The 26,306-nt window shown below is 33.9% G+C and overlaps 2 protein-coding genes across 9 annotated transcripts in view; one reads left to right on the top strand and one right to left on the bottom strand.

The window, feature by feature from the left end:
• The window catches only part of LOC120860201 (PC4 and SFRS1-interacting protein), a 39,267-nt gene extending 19,344 nt beyond the window's left edge, over positions 1 to 19,923 (top strand). The window contains exons 6-16 of one of the 5 annotated variants that reach the window (XM_040235977.1): positions 409 to 471; positions 5,775 to 5,871; positions 6,930 to 7,005; positions 10,710 to 10,938; positions 11,859 to 11,977; positions 14,647 to 14,702; positions 15,306 to 15,376; positions 15,581 to 15,682; positions 15,796 to 16,009; positions 17,443 to 17,554; positions 18,317 to 19,923. In XM_040235977.1, coding sequence (XP_040091911.1) covers positions 409 to 471; positions 5,775 to 5,871; positions 6,930 to 7,005; positions 10,710 to 10,938; positions 11,859 to 11,977; positions 14,647 to 14,702; positions 15,306 to 15,376; positions 15,581 to 15,682; positions 15,796 to 16,009; positions 17,443 to 17,554; positions 18,317 to 18,377 — 1,200 coding nt within the window. In that variant the 3' untranslated portion in view covers positions 18,378 to 19,923. Of the gene's footprint in view, positions 1 to 408; positions 472 to 5,774; positions 5,872 to 6,929; positions 7,006 to 10,709; positions 10,939 to 11,858; positions 11,978 to 12,356; positions 12,560 to 13,268; positions 13,936 to 14,646; positions 14,703 to 15,305; positions 15,377 to 15,580; positions 15,683 to 15,795; positions 16,010 to 17,442; positions 17,555 to 18,316 lie in introns of those variants that run through there. The other 4 variants (XM_040235981.1, XM_040235980.1, XM_040235978.1 and 1 more) reach the window with 4 other exon arrangements.
• Positions 19,924 to 20,470: 547 nt separating this feature from the next.
• The window catches only part of LOC120860203 (snRNA-activating protein complex subunit 3-like), a 40,382-nt gene continuing 34,546 nt past the window's right edge, over positions 20,471 to 26,306 (bottom strand). For 2 of the 4 annotated variants that reach the window (XM_040235985.1, XM_040235984.1), the window contains exons 7-8: positions 24,320 to 24,427; positions 22,947 to 23,300 (exon numbers count right to left, since the gene is read on the bottom strand). In XM_040235985.1, coding sequence (XP_040091919.1) covers positions 23,153 to 23,300; positions 24,320 to 24,427 — 256 coding nt within the window. In that variant the 3' untranslated portion in view covers positions 22,947 to 23,152. Of the gene's footprint in view, positions 20,841 to 21,628; positions 22,013 to 22,710; positions 23,301 to 24,319; positions 24,428 to 26,306 lie in introns of those variants that run through there. The other 2 variants (XM_040235983.1, XM_040235982.1) reach the window with 2 other exon arrangements.

Genomic DNA, 26,306 nt, shown 5'->3' on the forward strand with positions numbered 1-26,306 from the left:
ATTTCCAACTCTGTATTTATTATCTGAATGGAAATACTTATTTAGCCCTTCTAGGCTTCATAAAATTGTTATATGATCAAGTCCTGACCACCTCTTAACATTAACAGTCCTACAACTGAAGATTCTGCTGTAGAAAGGTTTGTGTTTTGTAAATTTAAATAGACAACCCCCCCAGTGTACTAGCAAGTGTAACTTTAATATTTGATCTGACAAATTTTTTTTGTTTTTTGGACAGAGATAGCAGTAATTCCTCTTATTTCATAATGATAATATTAAGACTTTCAAAATTTGTAATTTCAAACAAGTTCCCTAGTTCTTTCAGTGAAACATGTTTGTGATTTTTAATTTAAGAAACTTTCTTTCAGGTGTGGCATAATTTATCAGTTTCATCTTTTTTTTTTTGTATAGGATGTGACTAAAGCAATTGACATAACCACTCCAAAAGCTGCCAGAAGAGGGAGGAAGAGAAAGGTAATTCTACAGCTTAACCACAGAGATCTTAAAAGAATTTTTATTTTAGCTGGATTGAGGAAGTGTAGATAGTGAAAAAACTGTACTGTTTAAACTCAGCATTTCACTCTTAAGTCCTTATTGTAAAGGATAGGTTATGTTTACATATCAAAACTGTTGCTTTCTTAGTGATACAACATCCTTAAGTTGCTGCTGTTGCTAAGTAGCTTTAGTCATGTTCGACTATGTGCAACCTCATAGACAGCAGCCCACCAGGCTCCTCTGTCCCTGGGATTCTCCAGGCAAGAATACTAGAGTGGGTTGCCATTTCCTTCTCCCTCCTTAAGTTGAATGGTAAACAAAATGCACCAATTTTCATTCCTTTTTATGTTGCTGCCTTAAGTTTTCTCTATAAAATGGATAATATATAGTTATAAGGTTATTGAGAGGATTAAATCAGTTAAGACATATACAGTATTTATAATACATCCTTATACATGGTAAGTGCTTTATAAATGTCCATTGTTATGCTGTTGTTACTACTTTACAACATTGTTGCATGAAATGAGAGGATGTGACAGTTTGGGATGAAGTACATCTTAGGATTTTAATTAATGTTTTCTTCTTTCCTATGTGAAGTTTTGTTCATCACACCTTTTTCTGACCTAGTTACATATTATTATATGACAAAGCTACAAAGAAAACTTGAGTTCAGTTTGTTTTTTCTTTTAATGGCAAATTATGCTATTAGTTTATTGTTTTGGCCAAGCCACACAGCACATGGGATCCTAGTATGCAGCACATGGGATTTTAGTTCCCTCACCTGGGATTGAACTCATGTCCCCTGCAGTGGAAGCACAGATTCTCACAATTCTAAACTGCTTCACCACCAGGGAACTCCAAGGGTTCAGTCTTTTAAAAAGGGTTGTTTTTTTTTTCTCTTGTAGTACTATAGTGTGGGTTCAGCGTCTTTAATTAAAGCCACTGTAATTATTTGTTTTCATATTTTACTTCCAGTGTCTTTTTATCCCCTGTGGGGGGTATTTGTGTGAAGGAGCTATGATAACTTGAACAAGATTTTAAAAGATAGGCAGAATTTTGACAGGCAGATGGAGGAATAGGGGAGGACAGAGGCATAAGAGAAAACTTTGCTTCAAGCATTTCTAGTGTTGCATTTCAGTATTATCAGAGCATAACATTTGAGGGAAACAAGTATGAAAACACCAGTGTGTTAATCCTGAAGAACTGGTGGATAGCCTTTGAATCATTTTAAATTTCAGATACTTCTTTTAAAGCAGTGTAAATGATGGGAATTGAATTGAAGCAGTGCGACTAGTTTCATGATAAATTGATTCAGAATTTTGGTACTCACTTCACTAGCCCAGGCAGAAAATCATCAGTGAATAAGGAAGATAATGTCTTTGTTCTCACTGAATGACATTTTTGTTGAGACAGATAGTAAATACATAAGACAATTAAACTGGAGAGTTAAGATTGTGACTTGGTAACTAAATTATAAAAACCTTTCTAAAGAGTAAACCTAACATTTTTAGTGGTGTAGGTAAAAGATGGGATGCTAAGAGCCCCTTAGGGGGTTAATAGTTGATTGAAAGTGGGTGTGAAGGGAGAAGGAGGAAGCTAGGATGACTTAAGGTGTTGGCTTGGATGACTGGATTATATACTGAGATGCAGATGTTTTGGGAGTAGAGGCTGAGGAGGATGTGAAACACCTTTGAGAATTAGACTGAAAATATATATTTCTCTGACACCAAAAGGGTTACAGGTAGAAGGTATAGATGTGGTCTCATAAATACAGGATATTAGATGGTTAGTGAAGGGGGAAAGTTTACCAAGAACCACACTTGGAAACCAGAATCCTGAGGTAATATAGTGGCCATGAAAGCTTGCCTTGTAAAATTGTGGTGGAGAATGAACTGTCAGGAGAAAATCTAAGAGAAGCTATCAAGATAAACAAGGAAGGAAAGAATTTTAAGAATGAGGGAGTGGTTAGTAGGGTCCTGATGCAGAGGGGGCCCAGTAAGGTTTGACAGTTAGGATCTGCCAGGATACTTTAAGGTCAAATGGTAAGAACAGGTGAAGTAGACTAAAGAATAAAATGTTTAATGTTAAAATTACACTGTGGTTTTGAAATCTTTGAACTGAGGAGAGAGAATGGCAAGGATTTGCCATGGTTAAGGGAGGGTGTTAAAGTAAAAAAAAATATAATAGAGGCTGTAACACCTTTTCTTTGTGAAACCAGGAAATAGCAAAGATACTGAGTTTAAATTATTGAAAGTTAAGAATAATGCTGAGTGAGAGAAAAGGGAGAGCACATTTAAAGAAACTGACTTAATGGAAAAGAGACATTTTTCATCTTTTATAACATTGAAGGGAATGGACTATTAAAAATTTCCAGGGAGACTTGGATATTAAGGGACTCCCTTCCTGCTGGCCTCAGTCTCTCCCTTCTCCCTCACTGAATTCAAAGCAAGACTGCATATATGGTATAAGGCAAGAAGAAAGGATTGAAAGTTTATGCTAGAGGGAGGAAAAGGAAAAGGAATGACAAAAGAGAGGGTAAAGGATTAATGGATAACTTTGACCACACATGAAGCTGCATAAAATGAATGCACGTTTGTAGATTTTTATTTTTCCAACAGGGCTCAGATCAGTAGCAAGTAATAAAGCAAGGAAAGTAGAGTTTTATGGTAATCCTCTGTTGGAGATTTGTGGGACAGGTGCAGCAAAACAAGATTGCAGATGAATGACAGTCCCATGAGGTTTTTGTAGGGTTGAGAGGCCTTTATTAAGTCATGAAGGGAGTAGAGCTAGTAAATGGGGTCATAAATGGGGAGAGAACTTGTCAAAGGATTCAGTTCAGTCACTCAGTCATGTCTGACTCTTTGCAACCCCATGAAATGCAGCATGCCAGCCCTCCCTATCTATCCCCAACTGCCAGAGTCTACCTAAACCCATTTCCATTGAGTCCGTGATGCCATCCAACCATCTCATCCACTGTCATCCCCTTCTCCTCCTGCCCTCAATCTTACCCAGCATCAGGGTCTTTTCCAATGAATCAGCTCTTCGCATCAGGTGGCCAAAGTATTGGAGTTTCAGCTTCAACATCAGTCCTTCCAATGAACACCCAGGACTGATTTCCTTTAGGATGGGCTGGTTGGATCTCTTTGCAGTCCAAGGGACTCAAGAGTCTTCTCCAACACCACAGTTCAGAAGCATCAATTCTTCAGTGCTCAGCTTTCTTTATAGTCCAACTCTCACATCCATACATGACCACTGGAAACAGACCTTTCTTGACAAAGTAATGTCTCTGCTTTTTAATATGCTGTCTAGGTTGGTCATAACTTTCTTTCCAAGGAGTAAGCGTCTTTTAATTTCATGAGATCTCACTAGAAAAAACCCGGATGATGGGAAAGATGGAAGACAGAAAGGAGAAGGGGGCGTCAGAGAATGGGATAGTTAGATAGCATCACCAACTCCATGGCCATGAATTTGAGTAAACTACAGAAGATAGTGGAGGACAGAGGAGCCTGGTGTGCTGCAGTCCATGGGGTCGCAAAGAGACTCCACTTAGCAACTGAACAGTAGAGGTCCCAGTGAGATAAAATGTGGAAAAAATTAATCTAGTTAGAATATTTGCATTTAAGATATTTAGATATATATTTGAAGTAAGTCATTTTTCTAGATAAAATATTTCTTAATATTTTCATGAGGAGTGGTTTTGACTTACATGATTTTGCTGTAATAGTCAAGAATATATGTCTGTGGAAGGGCTGTACTTTTGCTTATTAAAGTGTTTGTTTATGATATTAGTTATAGATGAACTTGCTATCTCTAATTGGTATCTCCTCAAAAAGATTCATACCTCTAATTCTTAATGCAGTGTCATGATTTATTTCCAAAAGTTGAAAGTGTAATTGAAGAGAGGTTTTTCTTTTGGCACTGAAAGAGCTTATCAGTTTGAACTGAATTTCAGAGAACTTTGGCCCTCCTAACTCCTTAATAGGAGCTTTCATACAGTCTTGGGTTCTCAACCTTTGTTATAAAAACAGATGCCCGGCTTCTTACTCCAGAGCTATCAAATTAGGAGTGGAGCAGGGATGGTCTGTAAGTTTTTAAACTTAAACTATTTATAATGAAAAACTGGATAAATTCTTCAGTGGGATTCCTGAGTCAGATTTGCATATTCTGTATTGTTGATATTCATAATGATCAGTAATGTTTTGCCAGATTATTGATTTGATCACTGTTAACATATGAATAATTCTCCATATCCTTACCAGTATTTGTCATTATCTCAAGTGTTTGCAAATCAGATTGTTGATTAAAAGATTAAGACTTTATCAGTAAGATTGGATCGTGCAAGTTTTTGTGAGATGCTTTATTGCCTTTATTTTGTTAGACAGTTCGGGCTGAATTCTAAGTAGTTGAGGGTGAGGAAGCAGCTCATAGTAATCCTCATTGCTCTTTTTGATCTCTTCACTATTTCTTTTCTCTCTTCCATGATGATGTTATGCTTGCGTTTCCTTTCTAATTGGTGGTTATCAACCTTGGTTCTACTCTAATGCTTGATTAAATGGATTCTCATTTGAGGCTGTTGTCTCATTACCTTTAGGGCTTTATAGTTTGCAAAGGTTTGTTGGGATTTCTTTACAGTAAGTCCTTCTTTAGGGAAAATAAGAATAACTCCTAGGGAAGAACAGCAGATCTGTCTCATTTCAAAAATAAAATGTGTATATTAACAAAGGATGGAGATATCAGCAACTTAATTTATTGCCTTTTCTAACATTAATTTAGGTTGTATATCATAAGTACACTGTAAAGTGTTAGCATTTTGAGATACTTAAAGTACATTTATAAGCAATATGTGGGCTATTCAGTGTAATTCTACTTTATTCAACACTTTGCATCAAGAATATTCCATTTATTTTTACAAATGACCCCTTTTAGGTTGAGAAGATCTAAAAAGTGAAGTTTTATAGTTTGTTTCCTAGAATTATAAGCTAAGTTTGAGGATATCACTGAGTCAACTGTTGAAAAGTGAAAATCATAACAAAAGTAATGCTTAGTGGTGGTCCAGTGGCTTAAGACTGTGCTACAGTGCAGGGGGCCCAGGTTCAACCCCTGGCCAGGCGACTAGATTCCACATGCCAAAACTAAGAGCTAGCACAGCCAGATAAATGAATGTGTATATTTTTAAAGTTATGCTTATATTTGAACTTACCTTACATTGGCATGTTTTTGCCATTAAACTAATAAACTTGGAATGCCTACCATGCTAAATAATTTAAATCTTTGTTATTCAGGCAGAAAAACAAGTAGAAACTGAGGAGGCTGGAGTAGTGACTACAGCAACAGCATCTGCTAATCTAAAAGTGAGTCCTAAAAGAGGACGACCTGCAGGTAGGATTGTTAATGTTTAAGTATCTGGCTTGTGATCAGTATTCTAATCCATTTAAGTGCTGTACCTCAGCTGCTTTGGAATAGGTGAATAGACACTTGGTTATGTGTAACATACACATTTTAAAGAAGATAAACATTAAGGTTTCTGCTCTCTGATAAGGTATTTAAATTTGAAATAATTGTTTGAGACTTTTTCATTTTCTGTTTATCCCCATTACATTTTCTGTTAATAGCAGCTAATGAGGCTGTGGTGAGATAAAATTCCATCACTAATGGGTTTACTTTACCTCTTAACTTTAGAAAACTTAAGCTTTCCAAATGGAATCGTAATGAAAGCAAGAGAACACAACATTTGAGTTATCAAAGTTATTAATTTTTAAATTTTTGTATTCTTTATTAGGACCTATACAATATGTAGATGTCTTCAGCCTATTTAAAATATTTTCCTAATTTGGCAAATAGGAAATAATTTGGAAGGCTCTATCTCTAATATAAAGTAAAACAAAGTTAGCCAGGATAGAGACAATTTTTTTTCCCTACTTCATAATATAGGATTCTTAATGCAACAGATTTAAACTGAGTAATACCTCCGCCTCAAATTTGTTTACCTTTTTCTTTGGATTTTAATATTGTAATGGATCAAATTAATGGTACTGTTAGAAAATTTAGTGAATTCTGATAAAGAATTTTCAAAGTCGTGAACATAGATTTACAAATGATACTGTAGTATGTATATGAATGTTGAGTATAAGGGCTATTATCTACTATAAAGTTGAATTTTGTGACATTCCTGTTAAAACAACAGTGAAGGATGTTCTTTTAAGTCCTCAGCCATACTAAAGGTAAATTGAAAATAACCTTGATTTACTTCTCTAAATCGTTACTCATGTGAACGAGGATATGATTTTTAAAACCTAAAGTAAAAAAAAAAAACTAAAGTAATTATATCTGTAATAACTACTAATTAATAGTATGTATATTTTTAACTTTTATATATGATGTCTACATCTTGGTGGGAAAACTGGTAATTACAAAAATTTTTTTCCTGTGAATGTTAGCCACAGAGGTCAAGATTCCAAAACCAAGAGGCAGACCCAAAATGGTAAAACAACCTTGTCCTTCAGAGAGTGACATGTGAGTATTATAATTAGTTATGCAATAAATGAGACATTTCACTTCAAATATGTATAAACTTGAGTTTCTACAAGTTTTTATTTACAGATGATTATTATTGCTATTTTGTATTTCTTAGAATTATGAGAGAAATTCTTTAAAACATAGTTTTATTATATAAAAAAGTTAAAGATGATAGGGAATCAAGAAAAATCTGATACGATTTCATTAATCTAAGACATTTTCTTATATATCAGGATATAAGATACTCAGATAATGCAGGGTAAAATTTATAATCTCTTTGTTTAAAGAAATTTTTAGACAGTGTTTTACCCCATCCCCAGACAAAGTATTTTTGAAGCAATTTCCACAAATCTTGCTCTTCCAGAATAGCCTTTATTTCAAAATAACACTTAAAATTATTTTTGTAAGTGATATAAAGTCTTTTGGAATGATGACTGCTTTTAGTTAGCAACAAAACAATCAGTATTTCTGGTTTTCTTCCTTGCCACCTTTCTTTCCTTTGTGGATCTTGTTTGTGTCAGCTTTCTGGGTAGAAACTTCACCAATAGGAATGTATGTCTAGACAAGGCAAAAAATTTGTAGCTATTGTGTTCGAGGATTTTATAGGAAAAGGCTCAAGTACGTCATTTAAGAATGGATTTACAATGTTTTGAATGAAAACAGTTTATTGGAAATTTCAGTTATAGAACAACTTAAAAGAGTGTTGGTACTTTTTAACCAATGTATGTTGAAAGAGTTTTTATTTTATTGCCAAGCCAGCTGTTTAAATATTCTCAAAAATAGTGGCACAAAACTACAACATGGTTTTAATTACTATAGTGAAATTAAAATATTAAGTACATGCAGGTGAGTTTGTTGTTAAACATTTCAAATGAATCTCATCCCCTCTGTAAGATGTCTTCTCTAATCAAGGCATCGAGTCTAGGATTTCATGATCAACTTAAGGCCTTGCTGTAGAGACGAAGGAACTAAAACGCAGGTCATCTGCTCCCCTCTCCCCTTCATATATGCACATTGATCTGGGATAGGGCACCCTAAATACTCGCAAGGACAAGATTATGAGACATACAGCAGTCATTGCTCCCTAGGAAATAAGAAATTCTGTTGGGAGAATATTGTGAGATCCCCATTTTATATAAAGGTATTTCCTTGATTAGGTTTCTTCCTAGTCCATTTCTCTCCTTGACCTTTGGCCCATTCTTTGGAGAGTTCTCTACTTTTTTAGTATCATCTTTAGTTGATCTTTTTCAGTATCAATAGTTGCACTGGAAAATACTACCCTCCTTACTAGCTGAGCAGCTTTCTTAGTTTCCTTTCATACTTTAGGGAGTTTGACCCAAGATTCCTTTTTAAATCCCCATTACTTCCCCTTCGTGCAGATTGTCATCACTTTTGGTAGTGTAACAATACTTCATTGTTAGTGTGTGTGTCCACTTCATTCTAGTTAGCTTCACGGGCAGTGGTGTGACTTATAAGACTTCCCCAGACATACTTATCTATTTACACTTAAGTAAAAGTACTTTGAGTTTATATGTTTTCTTGAAAACCCAATTCTGGTTTCTTTTTCCTACAATCATTTGCTTATCAGAAGGATCAAGGTATCTCAGTTTGAATTCTTAAGGAAAGGCTGGCAACTTAATACATTACCTTGACTGGATCTTTGACTCCTGTCTTTGTCTGAATTTAAAAATCTTTTATAGGCTGGAAACAACTTTCACCACTGAGATGCATGGAATTTTTTTCTCCTTCCTTTGCTGTCCTATTATTTTTTGAACTTCCTTTTTTTTGAAGTACCCGATCAAATTTATGTTGATAACAATCAACTGGAAGATGCCAGTATTTTGTCTTGAAACCTCTTCACCTAAAGCCACAAATTCACTGAATAAAGTTTCTTTCCAGTTATCATAGATGATAGTTTCGTGTGTTGTATAGTAGGGTTTCAAATGCAAAGCAAGTGTCACACGTTCTAGGTTTCCATGATAGACAACTCCAGTAGCTTACAATGTTTATTTCTCATTTGTGCTGTATGTAGGCTAGGCATTGGCTGTTACAGCTACTCTTAGCTCTGTATCTGGACAAAAACTTAGTGGAGTGCACAGCAAAACTATATAAACCCTTTTAAAATGGAAGCTGTCCACCATAAGAACAGTGGGTGTCTCTGGTAGTGACAGCTTCTTTGCAGTGGGTCCTGAAATGATAAGACAGTGGAATGGAGTCCAGAAAAGCTGAAACCATCTCCTAATCCTCATGTAAAGATCTGTTACAAGTCATGGAGCTATTTGGGGCTTTTTTTTTTTTAATTAAACTGTATTTATAATTTCCTTTAGTATAATTTTCCTACCATACCTTGACCTGTTAATAGAGAACTTATCTCCAAGAGGTCTATTTTTCACGGAAGATGGTAAGGAGGGAATTAACTAAAGACTTAATTGTAGTTATGTTTATGGGAATTTTCTGCTTTGATACTGTTTTTAAAACTTAGAAATAATCCATTTCTTAAGAGCATATGATACACATTTTAAGTCTATCTTTAAGAGAGAAAAGTAGTCATGTTTCTCCAGTATGTGAGTCATAATTCTTAAAATGTTTATTCCTTATATGTATACATTTTTCTTGTTTAGAATACATTGCTAGAAGCAGACGTGTGGGGTTAAAAGGATATTTTTATTTTTAATACCTGCCTCTTTGCACAGGGGGTAACATTTTGGGGGAGGCAGTTGGTCAGTAACTTTTAAGAGCCATGGAAATGCCTTTTATATTTGATCCTCTCTTCTGCATCTCCACAAAATGATCATTGTCAAAATATTTAATTTGTGGAAATACTAAAGTGATTTTACTTGCCTGCTTTATCTTCCATTGATTAAAAGTAAAGGGTGAAACCCATATAACATTTGAAGATAAACATAGCCAATGACAGTTATGTGGCAAAAAATGTCTAAAGAAATAAAATGTGGGTTTTTTTTTCTTTTGCAAGTTAATAATCTCTTAAGGAAGCAGCTGTCTGGAAAGTCAGTTGATTTGGAATTGAGATATTGGGCTAACTGACCTTTCTGCACCATCATTTTCTCACCTGTTAAATGGAATGGGTTGGACTGAATGATCTGGGGTTCCTTGCAGCTTTTAAGTAACATGTGAAATTCTCAATAAAATTCCTCGAACACTGCATAATATTAATTGGCCATATATATAACCATTATATGCATGAATTGAGCCTTTTAAATTGCAGGGAATATTTCTTCAAATTTTAAAATGACTGTATTTCACCATACTAGTTTGATTCTGCAATTGTATTTTTGCCTATGTGGCTAAAATCTAGGGATCTCACACACCTTATACACTGCTGTTCCCCAGAGTCAAGAATAGTACCATGGCATCTGAGATGGTACCCAGTATTATTTTTAAGCGAATGAGCTACAAAGAACTTAGAAAATGGGGGTGGGGTGGGGTGGGGAAATCACTCTTCTAGTGCCACTGTAATTTTTCTATCTTCCAACTTTTATTAAAAGGATGTTCTTTTTTGTGTGTGATAGGCTGATAGTGACCCTTCCTTACATTTTACTTTATGATATTTAAAACTTGTTTTTAAATAAAAAACTATGTATAGCTTATTGTTACCCAAAATAGTTATATTAACTCAGAGATTGTGGTTGAATGACAAGATATATAAAAGTTTATTTTTCATTGTTTTACCTGTGAAATAGGATAACTGAAGAAGACAAAACCAAGAAAAAGGGGCAAGAGGAAAAACAACCTAAAAAACAGCTTAAAAAGGATGAAGAGGGCCAGAAGGAAGAAGAAAAGCCAAGAAAAGAGCCAGATAAAAAAGAGGGGAAAAAGGAAGTTGAATCAAAAAGGAAAAATTTAGCCAAAACAGGGGTTACATCAACCTCTGATTCTGAAGAAGAAGGAGATGATCAAGAAGGTGAAAAGGTAGAATGTTTGTATATCAAATAAAACCTTTGTTTTATTTTTAGTTTCTTGTGTAGTTCTTAATCTTTAGATCAAGATTTCAGTATCTTTAAGAAAGTCTATAAATAAGATTAAAAGTTAAAATGAATTTCTTTACCTTTCTGAATAAACTTCAGTTAGCAGTGTTAAAAAGCAAATTTGAAGCTTTATTGTACATCATAAGTTTACCTTACCTTTTCACAATTAAATGGGAGTTAAATGTTGTATGATAAACTTCCAATAACTCCATCTACCTAGAAAAGGTAGGAAAGTAAAGAATTAAGCCAAGTAAGTTGTGACCAGTGACAACAGATGTAAAAAGGTAAATTTATACATAGATTTATATTATTGACCTCAACGAGCCTTTCAGACCTATTGAGTGTACAGTTTATTAGTGGTACTTCATTTGGATGCAACAAATTAGGAGTTTCATTAAAGTTATGCATTCTCCTCTGTATAAAAACAAAAGTTTTGTGTACAGCCTTGGAAATCTACTGACCCAGGTTGTGTAGGTCTTTCATTTATGTTTATCTAACTTATTAATACCCTGAGAAGCCCCGGACCTAAAATTCCATAGGTTGAGCAGGCACTTGTCAGTAAACAGGTGTTGAAGTCACAGTGTAGAGGAAAACAGCCTAATGTACTTCATTTTACTCCATATTAACCAAAGCATGTCATTCCTATAGCAATGCAGTAAATTATGAATCCCAAATTCATCAAGGCGTAAGTTAAATTTAGATAGCAACAACATGTGTAATTCTAAGATTTTTTAAAATTAGTAATTTAAGTATTTGTCCCTTAAGAAAACTAGTTGCTGCTTTTCTCCCACAACTGTAATCATAGAAGCATTAGTCACTGACTTGATAGTTAACTAAAACCATCCTAATTCTCAAATAAAACAGAAGAGAAAAGGTGGAAGAAACTTTCAAACTGCTCATAGAAGGAATATGCTTAAAGGACAACATGAGAAAGAGGCTGCAGATAGAAAACGCAAGCAAGAAGAACAAATGGAAACTGAGCAGTAAGTATTTTCTTATTATAAATTTCAATTTCTTTAAGCCAGCATGAAAATTTTAAACAATAGAATCTCATTTTCCAGACTTTCTGAAGCCTTCTAAAGAAGTGACTTTGCCCATGTGTTAGAAAAATGTCTGCAGTATATGATAATCATATTTCAGGCTTCATTCTTTTCTGAGTAAAGAGGATGAAATTCACTGAGATAATCACCCTATGAATTATTTTTAATTTAAACGGAAAGTGCAGATAGGGCTTAACTGCTTCAAGGCTTTGTAGAAAATGTCCTCATCCTCTACTGTTTTCTCATATAATATTAAATACAGAAAGATGATAAATTAGTGGACAAAGAATGAAAGAAATATTTATCTTTGTCATACCACCAGCAGGCCTCCCCCAGAAGACCAGCAAAAATAACAAAAGCACAGTTGGAAACCCATGAAGCCAGTACAAGTAAATCTAAAAGGCTGACAGGGTTTGCATTAGATATGTGCAATATAAATCAAGATAAGTTTTGATACTTGGAGATAATATATACTTACCATGGGGAATTTCTTCCCCCTTTAAGTTTATTCTATAAAATAATTTTATAAGGAAAATAGCAATGACGATGATTAGGCTTCATGTGTTATTACATTTGTTTTCTTAGTTATCTTTAGACTGTCTCTTCTGAGGTCTTTCTCTGAAAAACGTTTCTTTCTTTGTGAAACGTCTTGCATTATTCTGACTAAACTGTTTTTTTGTTGTTTTAGTGAGGAGGTGATTTTAAAAACATGCTGTAGGTCACTAAGACAAACTTAAGCAATGAAATTCTTAAAAAAACTATTCTTAAATAATTTTGTACCTTTTCTTTATATAATAAATCTGTAAGCTGAAAGTCTTGTTAAGTATAGCATTTGACCATCTCCTTTCTTAGTTTTTTGGAGGATATATAAGCAGTTTTAGCTATAAGAGGGAGTAATTTAAAAATTGATTTAAAGCTCAGAAATGTTACTCCCTTTAATCTGTTAGACTTGGACCATTTATGTAAATATTATTTTTTTGTTACCTATCCTTTCCTGTCCTTTCACTGAAAAGTTGTTGGACTGTTTGTTGCTTTTAACTTTATTGTGCTCCCCAATTTAAGATAAAAAATTAGTTGTTGCTTAGTAAATCTAGCCCAATCCTTTAGTATTTCAAAGTTAATCTTTATGTGTTTCAATTTCTTTTTGAATGTCCTCCGAATGTAACTTTCTCAAATTCTAATATTTGTGTTTTCTTTCCTTCTTCTGTTATTACAAAACTTTGTACTTGGACAGTTTTGCTCTGTAAAGCATTTCAGATGCAGCTTGTATGAAATGCATTATGCAAAAATAAAGTTTATTGTATTGTATTCCCAGCCAAACAACATGTAATCTACAGTAATAAAAAATATATCTCATTTTGGGCTCAAAGCATTAATCCAGTTACTGAAAAGAGAATACAAGTGGAGCAAACAAGAGATGAAGATCTTGAGACAGACTCATTGGACTGAATTTCCCCCTCCCCCCTTTTGATGGAAGAATGTTCCAGATTCTAAATTGAGGACTTCATTAATGGCATTATTACTGTGTTATGATTGTTAAAAAACATTTCCTGTAAGGTACACACTACATACTAAGGTCGGCCATCATTCCTGTTAAGTTTTTTACCAAGCTTAAAATGAAGCTTTGTGTTTGAAAGTTACAAGCTCAGATGAAGATGGTGGTTGTACATTATTTCATTTAGAAAATATAAAAATTGATTTTGTTTTGAAGCTAGGTGTTAAACTGGAGTAGCTATATTATACCCCTAGAGAATGGGGCAGTTGTGCCCTTCCCTTGACATTCCTTTGTTGTTTAATTCTTTAGAATATTAATAATTGTTTTTTTAATCCTGAGAGATTAAATAGTAGACTTGTTAAGAAAACAAAAATGAAACTGTAACCAAAATTTTAAAATAAAGTTTTTTTTAAAAAAAAAAACCTGATTTTTAGATATTTTTTGTTCTTGTCTATTTCAATTGGTTTATTATAGTAGGGCCCGAACTCTAAGTCAAGGTACTAGAAATTATTAAGAATTCATTTTTAAATGGTTATTTTTGTGATTTACAGTAAAATGGTACCTTTTCATTTGTGAAATGGTATGTAAACACTAGTAAATGTCATTTAAATTTGATACAGTGGCAAAAATAAATCCTACTTTATTGTAATATAGTAGCACTATAGTCTATTTAATCTTGTAACTTAACTTTGAACCCCTCAAATTACCTACCTTTTGGAGATGTGGGAGCAGTTAAATCAGTCTAATTTGACATGCTATTTTAGAATTCATGAAACAGGCATTCTCTTCCCACTATGGCCTGTTTATCCATTGACCCTGCAGTTGGTCTTTTAACACACTATTGTTGGAATAAAATTGCACAAAAGCAGCTGTTAAAATTTGTAATGCCACTGAACAATTAGATTGTTAGATTATTTTGGCATGTTAATTTTTATGTTTTGTTTATACTAATACTAATGTGGCACTGGAAAGGTCTAAGAATTATAGTCAATTCCTTGTGATCTAGGTCACTTAACTATTTTAAAGAAAAAAAACTTTTACAAAAGGGATTGTGGGCATTTGGTAATCAGTCACAGAGTTCCAATGTTTTTGAAATATTTGTGTTAACATTTGATAGGCAGAATAAAGATGAAGGAAAGAAGCCAGAAGTTAAGAAAGTGGAGAAGAAGCGAGGTTAGTTATTTCACTTTCTAAGATGTATAATGTTATACACAGAAAGGAAGTTTTACAGAAACTTAATTGTATATATGTTTAAATCAGTCATTTGATATTCTTATTGTACAAGTACACATTTTAAATCCCTAATGGATTCTGTTATGTTTTGCACTTTTTAAGTATTATCAGGTGAACTTGCAAAGGTGGTCATGTTTATTATTTTACTGCTCCTTATATGATGAAGTCACATTTATTTTATTGTAACACTGCCTAAAGGAAGATGTTTCCCCATTTCTGACAAATCTGGTTTCAGATGGATATTTTAGTTTTGGTTAAATATGTAAGGGAGAGGCAGGTGCTAAAGGATTGAGAAGGAGTTAGTGGATGCAGACCACTTATTTTAGAGACATGCAGCTACTCAGTGATTCTTTGCTTGTATAATGAATGTTGGTTTCCTAAACTAAAGACTAAAAATGGCAGATAATTTCCTAATGATGTAAGCAGATTACTAAGAACATTTTTTTAAAATTACCACTTCTTTCCATTATACTTTGCTTTAGATTATACAAAAATACTGGTTTTGGAAAACTTATTTACTGTGTTTCACATTTTAATTTATAGAAACATCAATGGATTCTCGACTTCAAAGGATACATGCTGAAATTAAAAATTCACTCAAAATTGATAATCTTGTAAGTGTTTAATACCTCATTTAAAAATACAGTGCTGTTTTTGTAGCTTAATGTTTTTCTAACATGGTTTGATAAGTATGTAAATTTGAGATAACAGAATGTTACTGCCTATTTTGTATGCCTTGTTTGAGATTTTGAAAGTAATCTCTGGATTCTATGGGTTGTGGTAATTAACAGTTACGAAATTACTATTTTGTCATGAAGGATGTCAACAGATGTATTGAGGCTTTGGATGAACTGGCTTCACTTCAGGTCACAATGCAACAAGCTCAAAAACACACAGAGATGATTACAACACTGAAAAAAGTAAGTGATCTTTAGTTATGCAGATTTTAAAAATTTGTTCATTATCACCACTTTGTTAAATAACATTCAGAAATCAATTAGGAAAATTCTGAGCTTATCTCTTGTTTTCTCAGATACGGCGATTCAAAGTTAGTCAGGTTATCATGGAAAAGTCTACAATGTTGTATAACAAGTTTAAGAACATGTTTTTGGTTGGTGAAGGAGATTCTGTGATCACACAAGTGCTGAACAAATCTCTTGCCGAACAAAGACAGCATGAGGAAGCAAATAAAACCAAAGATCAAGGGAAGAAAGGGCCAAACAAAAAGCTAGAAAAGGAACAAACAGGTATGTGGTAATAGTTTGTTGGAATTACTTTTTAAAAATGGCTTTGATATTTAATCTTATTAATGCCTTAACCTATAGTAGTAGATGATGGGAGTCCCAAAAGAACTTAGCAGAGTCTGCTCAATCTTAGCTAAGTTTTTATCAAGTTTAAATTACTAGTAGTTGCTTAGTAGTAGTTCCTAGTAGTAGTGGTTGCTATTTTCATTTAAATTAGGGAAAATTTCTAACCTACACAAAAGTCAGGAGAAATGAACTTCCTGAGTCAGCTTCAGCAGCTATTAACGTATGATCACTGGTCTTTTATTACTTCTCCCAAGTTTTTCAGTGACACTCCTGAAGATTATTTTGAAGCAAATTCCTGTGCCATTTCAGTCAAACATTTTAAGGTGTATATATGAGCGAAGCTTGAAACAGAACCTATAGTACAGGTTTGCTTGTACTCCAGGAATACTGTGGGTTCAGTTTCAGACTGCTATAATAAAGTGAGTCACATGGCGTACAGATTTGTTTACCCTATACTAAAGTCTGTTAGTCTGTCTAAAGTGTGCAGTAGGGTTATGTCTATAGAAATGACATACCTTATTTTTAGAATGTTTAAAAAATGTTATAGCAAGTGAGCCTTTCATGAATTACAGTAACATCCAAGGCATCACTATATGAATATAATAAAATATAATAAATGTCTGAAGTGTGAAATACTATGAGAATTACCAAAATGTGACACAGAAACAGAGTGAGCGAATGCTGTTGGGAAAACGGTGCTGATAAACATGCTTGATGCAGGCTTGCCATAAACACTGAATTTGTAAAATGCAAATGCAGGATCTACGAAGCACCGTAAAGTGAAGCACAATAAACTGAAGTGTGCCTGTACCATTGGGAGCGTCCCTGATTCCATGGTACTAAACATGTTAGCAGCAGCTCCCTAACATAGAAAAACTGTTCAAAAGGAGTTGGATTCTCTTAACTCATTTACTAGGGGATGATAATGATAACAAACCAGAGGTTTGATAATGAAGTAGTATTTACAGGGAAGCCCTTATCATTTTCTAAGTTAGTAATAAGACAAAATCATGTTAACTATTTTGCCACCTTCTGTTCTTAAATACAAAATTTTACTGTGATTTGCATTGCTTTTTCTAACAAGTGGAATAAATCACAATGCTCTAAAGAGTTGTACCACCCTTTGGTAACTTCCTGACAACAGTAACAAATGGAATAATCAGATTAGTAGTCTGTTGTTTTGTGGATAGATACAGATAGTAACCCTGTTTCTTACTGTGCCTTGTCTACCCAAAGGATTACAATGCAGTATCACATAAAATACACTATTAGGAACTTTGGGGCTATGTTTAGTTCTTGAATTTGGGTCTTCCTAATACTTAAGATGTCCTCAAAGTTCTAACAGTTTTCCCACTGGTATCTGTCTAAAGGTTCAAAGACTCTAAATGGAGGATCAGATGCTCAAGACAGTAATCAACCACAACACAATGGAGACAGCAATGAAGAAAGCAAAGACAACCATGAGGCCAGCAGTAAGAAAAAGTGAGGACATATTTTAGTGCATTGTAATGTTTTAATTTTTAGATCACATTGCTGATCCAAGATCGTTTTGTGTAAGGGATTATATTTTCATGACTCACTTCCTGAATTCAGGATTCAAGACATCAAAATGGCCAAATTATAAAGAAACTTTACTTAAAACTAATATGTCATTGTATTCAAGAGAATAGAGCTAAGCAAGAATCCTGTTTTTAAAAAAAATAACTATTCCTTCAACTCGTTCCATTGATAACACCTGTACTAATGACTCATGTCCACACTTACTTGACTTTTGACAGAATAATGCAGAAATTAGATCTAGAATCATAGGTTATGTTATAATACCCATGCTAAAATAACTAGATATGGAACCATGGTTACCTAAATCTTGATTAGTCCACTGTACATTTCAAGGATTTGGAACCAAGCATCCTTTCTAATTTTGAAATCAAGGAAATCTTTCTCTTCTGAAGATTTATAATATGTTGGTACCATAGATACATTTTCATGTTCTTTAAAGAGAACTCATTTTAAAGCTAGAAATGACTGAAAAAGGCCTGGGCCATGATGCTTCCCTTTAGTTATTTTGCTTGATCTGCGTATTACTTTGGGAAGAAAACACCACATAGTAAAATAAAATTTACAACAGAAAATAATTAACATTTTAAAAAACATAATGCACATATGTAGTATCTTTTTTTTCTCCTGAGGAACAAAAGCCCCCTAATCCCAGTTGTCACACCTTTTTTTCCCCTTTTTCTTTAGGCCATCCAGTGAAGAGAGAGAGACTGAAATATCTCTGAAGGATTCTACACTAGATAACTAGGTTGACATACCTGGAATATAAAGAACATTTGAGAAGTTTGTAATGGTTTTCATTTGAAATATTTAGACTGCTGAAAGTTTTAAATTTTTATAAACATAGGTTTTGATGTTTAAAACTTGTTTTGAGGGAGAAATCTCCTTATCTTTGTTTAAAAGTGACTAAACGTTGCCAATTGTACTTGTGCAGTATTAACAGCTACAGTATACAGTAACTGTGAGGGGAAGTTCATTTAGGAAGTGTTAAACTGCTTTTCCAGACATCGGTTGTAGTATATTTTCAGTTAGTGTGTGTATGTTAATGTGTAATTGATAGTAGAAAACAGTTACATTTTTTAAACCTGCTACTTGTATAAACCTTTTCCTCTTTTCCCAGATACTGTGGGTTTTGTGCATAGTTTTTACAAAAATTGGATTTACCAGACTGTCTTTTCACTGTTGTGGGTTTTGTAGAAGTTAAGCATTTTTATGGTTGATAAAATGTTACTTCTATACAAGTACTCACTCCTTCCTTTCTCTTATCAAAAGTTGACTTTAATCTCAATCTATCTTGTGCTACATTACCCTGCTGCTTTGTAATAATGTGCAGTCTGTATGCCTTTTTGTATGACAACTAGATACCCAACTGACATCGAACTGACAATTCTACAAGGTGCAAAACTCATGTTAACTTCTGAAGGTAATTTAGTTTTGTGGCCGAGAATTCAGTGAAAGTCACATGTGAGTTTCCTGCAGTAAGCAGGAGTGTATGTAGGAATGAATCTGGCTTTTAGGGTTCGACCATTTAAGATCCTTTATAGGCAGTAGTAGCTGAAACTGAAAACTAAATGATAAAAGTTTATTTTTGAGAAATGTCTCGAGTTTCTGAATTTTTTTAAAAGTCCCACTCATTAAAGAAGTCGTTAAGTATTTTTTTAATTGGAAAAAATGCAATCCATAATGCTTTTTGCAGTAAATAAAAAAATAAATACTATCTAAGGAAACAAACCTATTTGAAAACATGACTATGAGAAGGGAATTTTTATTTCTAATGCATACATGTGACAGGATTGCAAAAAGTTAGTTACTCTGAGGCAGTAGACAAAAGTAAAGGAGTAGTCTGTATTTTCATGTATATGGACTAAATCAGAGTGAACAAAGGTTAACACAGAATTTTAAGAACAACTTAACAAACAGGATTTCTAAGATATTTTGAATACTAGGTCAGTTGGTGGTTTGCAGTAGCTTAAAAGATGCTTCTCATGTTTGGAAACTAGGAATACAGGAAAAAGGCTTAAATACCAGTGTTTGCATGTGACATGCATTGTATGCTTTGACCTCTCAGTAATTTTTTTCATCTTTAGATGAAAACTTGGAATCATTTCAGTAATTGGAGTCTTGCTTTTGAGAGGCCTTACAATGGAACTAGGACCCACTGTTCTGAGGGAACTCTGGCTATTATACCTGTTTGGTCCTTACACAATTTAAACTTGGACAAATTTATTCTAGTTAAGCCATAAGTGTCAACATGTAAACTTGTTTTGATTAAAGAATTTTTCTATCAAACTTCACTAGTAAATTACTTCTTTGCCATATAAAAAGAGTGAGATGGAATTCTGGATTTGCTTCCAAGAGAGTATAATGTGGTCATAGAAACGGTATTATTTGGGGACACAGGTTACTAAAACGTAAGCTCAAAATGACAAAAATTAAGGAAATGCCCTTTAGTGACCCAATGGATCTACACAGTTTTACCAAGAAACCATAGACAATTGAAATTCTGGAGATAACATTGTCATTCTGAAACTCTGTCTGCTACTTTGCTCTAGGCAGTTGATTTATGTAGTGTTAAAAACACAGTTGCCTTCTCTTTAGTCTCTCTTTAAGAAAATTTTTTCATAGGCTGATTGACAGATAAACCATTCTCAGAACTCTTAAGGAAAAGTCATATGAACAATTATCAATTTTCAGGAGTACTGGCTCAATTTAAATTTGTATTTGGTCAAAACTCCACAGCTGAGTAAGTCTGGAAGAGATGTTTTAAATGAGATAGCTGGTGCCCCCAACCAAGCATGTTTTTTTAAATGTATAAGCAGTATCTATTTTGTGCTTTTTTAATTTTAAACCACCAGGTAACATTTAAAAATAAGTTTACAAAGAGTAAGTTATGCAGTGACCTAGCAGAATCATTGTTGCATGTTTTCTTAGCTGCTTTGGCAAAATTTCAGATGTATCCAAACTGGAGATGCTGAACACGCTATATGTGTAAACAGCTTGACTAGAATACCTTAAGCCTCATATTTGCTAGTATATCCTGTGACTTCCAAATACTATTTGGATGATAGTTTACCCAGTTTGTTGATGCACTGATTATAGCATACCCACACACACTTACCTGGTTAAAGATGTCAAGATGAGGTGTGCCATCTAATCCTAAGGCCTTCACTAACACAACTTATTTTGTCCCATTGGCCAGAGAAAGGATCTACTGCAAATAAAGTCATAGTTATATTAGGCAGAAATGTGTTTATAATTTGTTTATAATTATTCATAATCTGCTGTGTAATTTTGTAACCTTAGAGATGATAAAAACACTGCAATCTGATCAGGAGAAAGGTCAAATCTTTAAAGGATACTGAGCCTAAAATAATTCAGTATCTAGAATTATTCTGGATAATAATTTTGTGCATATCCATCCACTACTATATAAAAACTGATTTATTTCTAACAGGATATTAATAGGTTCATGACATTTCATATCTGCCTTCTTCATTAGATAAAATGTAGTTTAACAGTTATGTGTTTAATACTGAATTTTACAGCTTCGAAATCCCTGATTCGAGGCATCTCTTACACCTACTCCAAAATTAGGAGTTTCAACATGAACTTCGGTGGGAGACATGTATAATTGATATGCAGCACATTGGCAAGTTCTAAGACAATACGGCTGCTTTTCCTCTAGATCTCATTAGGAAATGAAGATAGGTATCTCAGCCTTTGTAACTTTGGTGGAGATGTTAACTTTAAGAACCACAGAGTAATAATCTCAATAAATAACAAAACAGGAATTGTAATAGCAGTATAACATTTTAACTGACATTTAATTTCTCTGCCAGTAAAATGAGTTGATTGGTACAACAGATACATTAATGCTGCTTTAAGACAATACACTTTCTGGAATTCGCTGTTTTGAGAATATGAAATCATGAAAATAAAAGTAAAGAGAACTTTTCAGAATGCAGTTTAAAAATAAAGGAAGCAAAAATTCATTTTTACCTGTCGAACTTTTAAGGAATTAGATAAATCTCAGGTTTTCCAGCAGGATTTTCAATTTGTTCAAATTGAACCTCATTGGAGACATGGAAGTAATGGAAGTACACATTTAGGCAATAGTAGCAGCCATGAAGGGACCTCTTAAGTTGCTTATACTGATTTTCTGGTGTACTGACTGAACCAGTGAATACAACCACTGGAAACAGGTGACAGGTCTTCTACATACCACAGTTGACTTCACTGATTTAAGTGGCATTTAAGTCCATAAAACATTTTATTGTTAACTTTTTAAACACATGTCTTACAGGCTTCACCAGTGTTTTATTTATATGGTAGATGTTCTCAGCCATCCAGGGAAAGTGGAATTCAGCTGAACATAAATATAACCTAGAAGAGAGAAGGTGAAATTTAAGTACATTTTAAAACATTCGAAATGTTTAAAAATTTAATTCTGCTTAATACTTTTCCAGCAGAGTATTAATTAAATTTTCCACCAAAAAAAGATTTCCAGAGTATTTCAATAAAATAAGTAGCTATAATTTTCTCTGATGGATCTAGACCTTTCTCAAAAATTCTCAAAGTTGTCCTCTGGCCCCAAATGAGAATTGGATAACTAGATGATCATAACAAAGGTACCAGAAGAATGAAGAGCTGGGCTAGAAAAACAATTGTTTTCTTTTTGCATATAGAATGCTGGGTATTACTGCCAAACAAGAGCGATGCAGAGCCAGCAATCCATGGGATCTTGATTTCCCATGTCCACTCAATGGTTTTATACAATCTATTTTTTTAAATTATAAAAATATTAAAACTGTCATGTTTTAAACTTAATAGCATTTGTGATTCTAAAAAGTTCTCGTCAAGAAATGAAGCTTCAATTTAAGTGTTACTTCTGTGAAGTTATGAGTATATACCCAAGCTCTTTATACATTCATTATTCATGTAGTGAGAGTCTTGAAGTGTTTAGTTAACATTATAAGAGTTCAGTGTAAAATTACACAATAGCTCTTCTGAATACTGTATTTATTAAGTACTTTTATTCTTAATCTCTCCATTTTTATTACAGATATTTGAAGGATATTTACCTTGGAAGCCTCATGGTACAAGGTGTAGCTCTCATATTCTTCAAAGAATTTTCAAAACACTTCCATCACTTGATGTATCTTTAGGAAAATTTTGCTAATGGTAGATGAGCAAAAACTCTTCTGGACAAAGCAAATAGGCAAAGTACAGACTGGGAGAAAACCAGAATACTTATGTCTGACAAAGGATTTGTATTCAGAATACATAAAGCACTCCTACAACTCAATAGACAACTAACTTAAAAATGGGCAAGAAACTATATTTTGGAATAAATATTAATTTAATTCAAACATTTAAATACATTCAGACTGCTTAAGATCTGTGATTTGAACTTTTTGCGGGGATGACAACTTTAGCCAATTGTTTCTGGTGGATCCTGTCCCTCGTTGGCATTTCTTGGAAGTAAACTAACCAAGTTATTTCACAAGGGTATACTTTTGGATATTAATTAAAGGTTCCAGGATCAACATAGGGATAAGCGAGGAATTCCCCCAGTTTGTTGCCTTCTGCATCATAGTGGAGCATTCGGAAGCAAACATCACAAAAGAAACACGGGTCCTGTGGTGCAAAACTGTCATTGTTCGTCACCCATCTGTAGTTAAAAAAGATGTTACATCATTACAATCAACTTTTTCATGCTTTAATGTGCTGTAGGTAACATTCCCACTATTGCCTTATTCTATCTTATTTATACAGTTTAATCCTTTATATAAATAATACTGTATACACATATATAGGTACAGACATAACACTACCAGTATTCTACAAGGCAAAAAGGACAACTTTTCTCTGAAAGATTTCTCCTTAAAGGTAAGTATAAATCCATATTTGAAAGTATCATACGCTTAGCCTTCAAACATAACCTAGACTTTAGGATAAAATGTTATATACAGAGGGTATGCAAATAGGAATATGGCTAACTATTAGTCAACTGAGATTTTGTTTTTTAACCAGGATGTCACATTAAGTGAAAATAATATTTTTCAGTCTGTCTGAATTGTGTATCTCATGGAATGTTCTGACATTCCCTGATTGCCATTTTGATCTGATAACTGATTTATCGTGTTTTCCTATTGATAATTTAGAAAAGCATGTGGTGGGGAACCCAAAACACACTAATGACACTAAACTCTTCCCTTTTCCTCTGAATGGTTTTATGAGTGATTCACAGTTAAACATCTAAACATGCAAAACCACAAATTTGTATAAAATCATATTTTGACCTCATTAAAATAAAAATGAGACGAAGTGTTATTTTTATCATGGAGACGCTGTGGATGAAGCCATTTTGGAAACTGCTGACAAGAGGCAGAAAGAGAACCTGGCTCCCTGATGACATCATCCAGCATAAGTTATCAACCAAACTATAAAGTCTGACCTAGTCCCTAGACTTCTGTTATACATAATTCAATTGGTTATTGTTTAAAAACACAGCTGTAGCTTAAACTGACTTGTACTACTATTTGTAGTGCTAACTAGATAAAACTCTTTATATTATTTATATACCAAAGTAAAGTCCTCAATTCAAAACAGAAAAACAAATACCAAAAATTGAAAGTGCTTCACTATTGAAAACCAATACTTCCCAAGGAAAAAAGTAGAATCACTTACCGAGCTGTGAACATTTTACAAACAAAACATTTTCTGGTCCAGAGCCAATGCTTCTTGATGATAAGGGGATAAAGTGTCTTATCCAGGCAGTCGTCATGATGCACAAGCCTTTTGTACATGAAAAAATAAATGATGTGCAAATTTTTGTGATCTGTAATGAAATACATCCTTACCTCAAAATGAACAATACAGTAGGTATATTTTCAATTTGTTGTGTTCCATAAAACACTTTCTCCAAAAGACATTTGGGATTAAACACTGTTCTTTTCTGTGAAATTTCCCAAATCTCTTTAGGGCCATGTACACTGTGACTCTTGCAAGGGAAATGTAGGCAGCACTACCTGGGTGAATTTCTTCAAATCCGTGCTTTGTTTACTTAGTACTTTTTTTATGGAACACAGTTTGAGAAAGTGTACTCAGTGCTACAGATTAATTGGTTCTGAATTACAAACATGGCTCTCTTTAATTAAAAAAACTCCTTTACTGAAAATCCACATCTGGCTTTGGTATATAATAAGAATTGGTAGGATTTTAGTTTTAGGTATCAGAATTAAGAAATTTTAAAAATGGAAAGTCAGTTTCACCACTCATCAGCTTAGTGGGTTTGGATAAATCCTTAACCATGCTGGACCCCCCAATTCTTCATTTGAAAAATGAAGGGCGTGTACAACAGTATTCTAAAAACCCCTTAAGAATTATAAAATTTGATTTTTTTTCTCCGGTAACAAAGGGTAGCACTATATTAACTTCGCCATCAGAAAATGATTTGTTGTTCAGTTGCTAAGTCATGTCTGACTCTCTGTGACCCCATGGACTGCAGCATGTCCTTTCAAGATGAAGGCTTCCATGTCCTTCATCAGAAAATGATTAGTAAATTTAATAGCTTACCAACTATTAAACTATGGGATAGCAATGAATGATTAAATCCTCCTCTAAGATAAAAATTACTTGTGAAAGGCGCACAGTTGTGTCCAACTCTTTGCGATCCCATGGACTGTACAGTCCATGGAATCCTTCAGGCCAGAATACTGGAGCCTTTCCCTTCTCCAGGGGATCTTCCCAGCCCAGGAATTGAACCAGGGCATCCTGCACTGCAGGTGGATTCTTTACCAACTGAGGGAAGAATTACTTGTAGTCAATATAAATTAAAAAACTCCCTAGGAAAGTCCTACATTGCAAATGCTTACTAAGTGAAAATTGCTCTTCTAAGTTGCCTTGAATTTTAGGAATGATGCTGTACCACCTACACTATGAGAAAGGTAAGGACACTTAGATCACAGCTTATATAAAACTTAGAACTACATTATCAAAGAAATACATAATTTTAAGTCCTATAAATCTATGAGGTTTATGAGCGCTTCTGGCTCTTGCTTCAGCAGTTCATCCTAAGAGGCCAACTGTTTGCCATTCATTTAATGCCTCTTTTTAATACAGCTTTTCAACAGAACTACTAAACTTTGGTTAGATATTTAATGTTTAAATTATGACTAATGAATTATAAGTTCATTTTCTCATGTAACACTTGTTTTCTAGCTACTAATTCTCTCATGTTTGTATTTCCGTATTAGGTTTCAGTGTACCTGTCAGTAATTCAGTTCCTTATTTGCTGACAGAATGGGATCATGCTCTTCACATGGGTCACACACCAGTGGGAGGTCTAGCAGTCTTGGGACATGCTTCCTGAGTCCTCGGGTCCAGCTCCAGCCTCTGGACTAAGCTGTTCTCTAGGTCTGCTCTACAGCTATCATTCGGAGAGTTCCTTTTATGTCTGTATCTATCCCACTTTGCATTCCATGTTTTCCTTTTTCAAGGGTTACTCTTTGAAGTATTTTACACAAAGTACATTCCTGAGAATGAGGGCATGGGAAGTAAATTTTTGGAGACTGGTCACTAAAACCAAAAAATAAGAAAAAGTAGAGGCAGGGAAAGCCATCAGCATGAGTCATTGCTCCATAAGAACATTTTCACTGTCTCTCAGAAGAAATCA

This window comes from Oryx dammah, unplaced genomic scaffold, assembly GCF_014754425.2.
Source record: "Oryx dammah isolate SB20612 unplaced genomic scaffold, SCBI_Odam_1.1 HiC_scaffold_11050, whole genome shotgun sequence".
Taxonomy (NCBI): Eukaryota; Metazoa; Chordata; class Mammalia; order Artiodactyla; family Bovidae; genus Oryx; species Oryx dammah.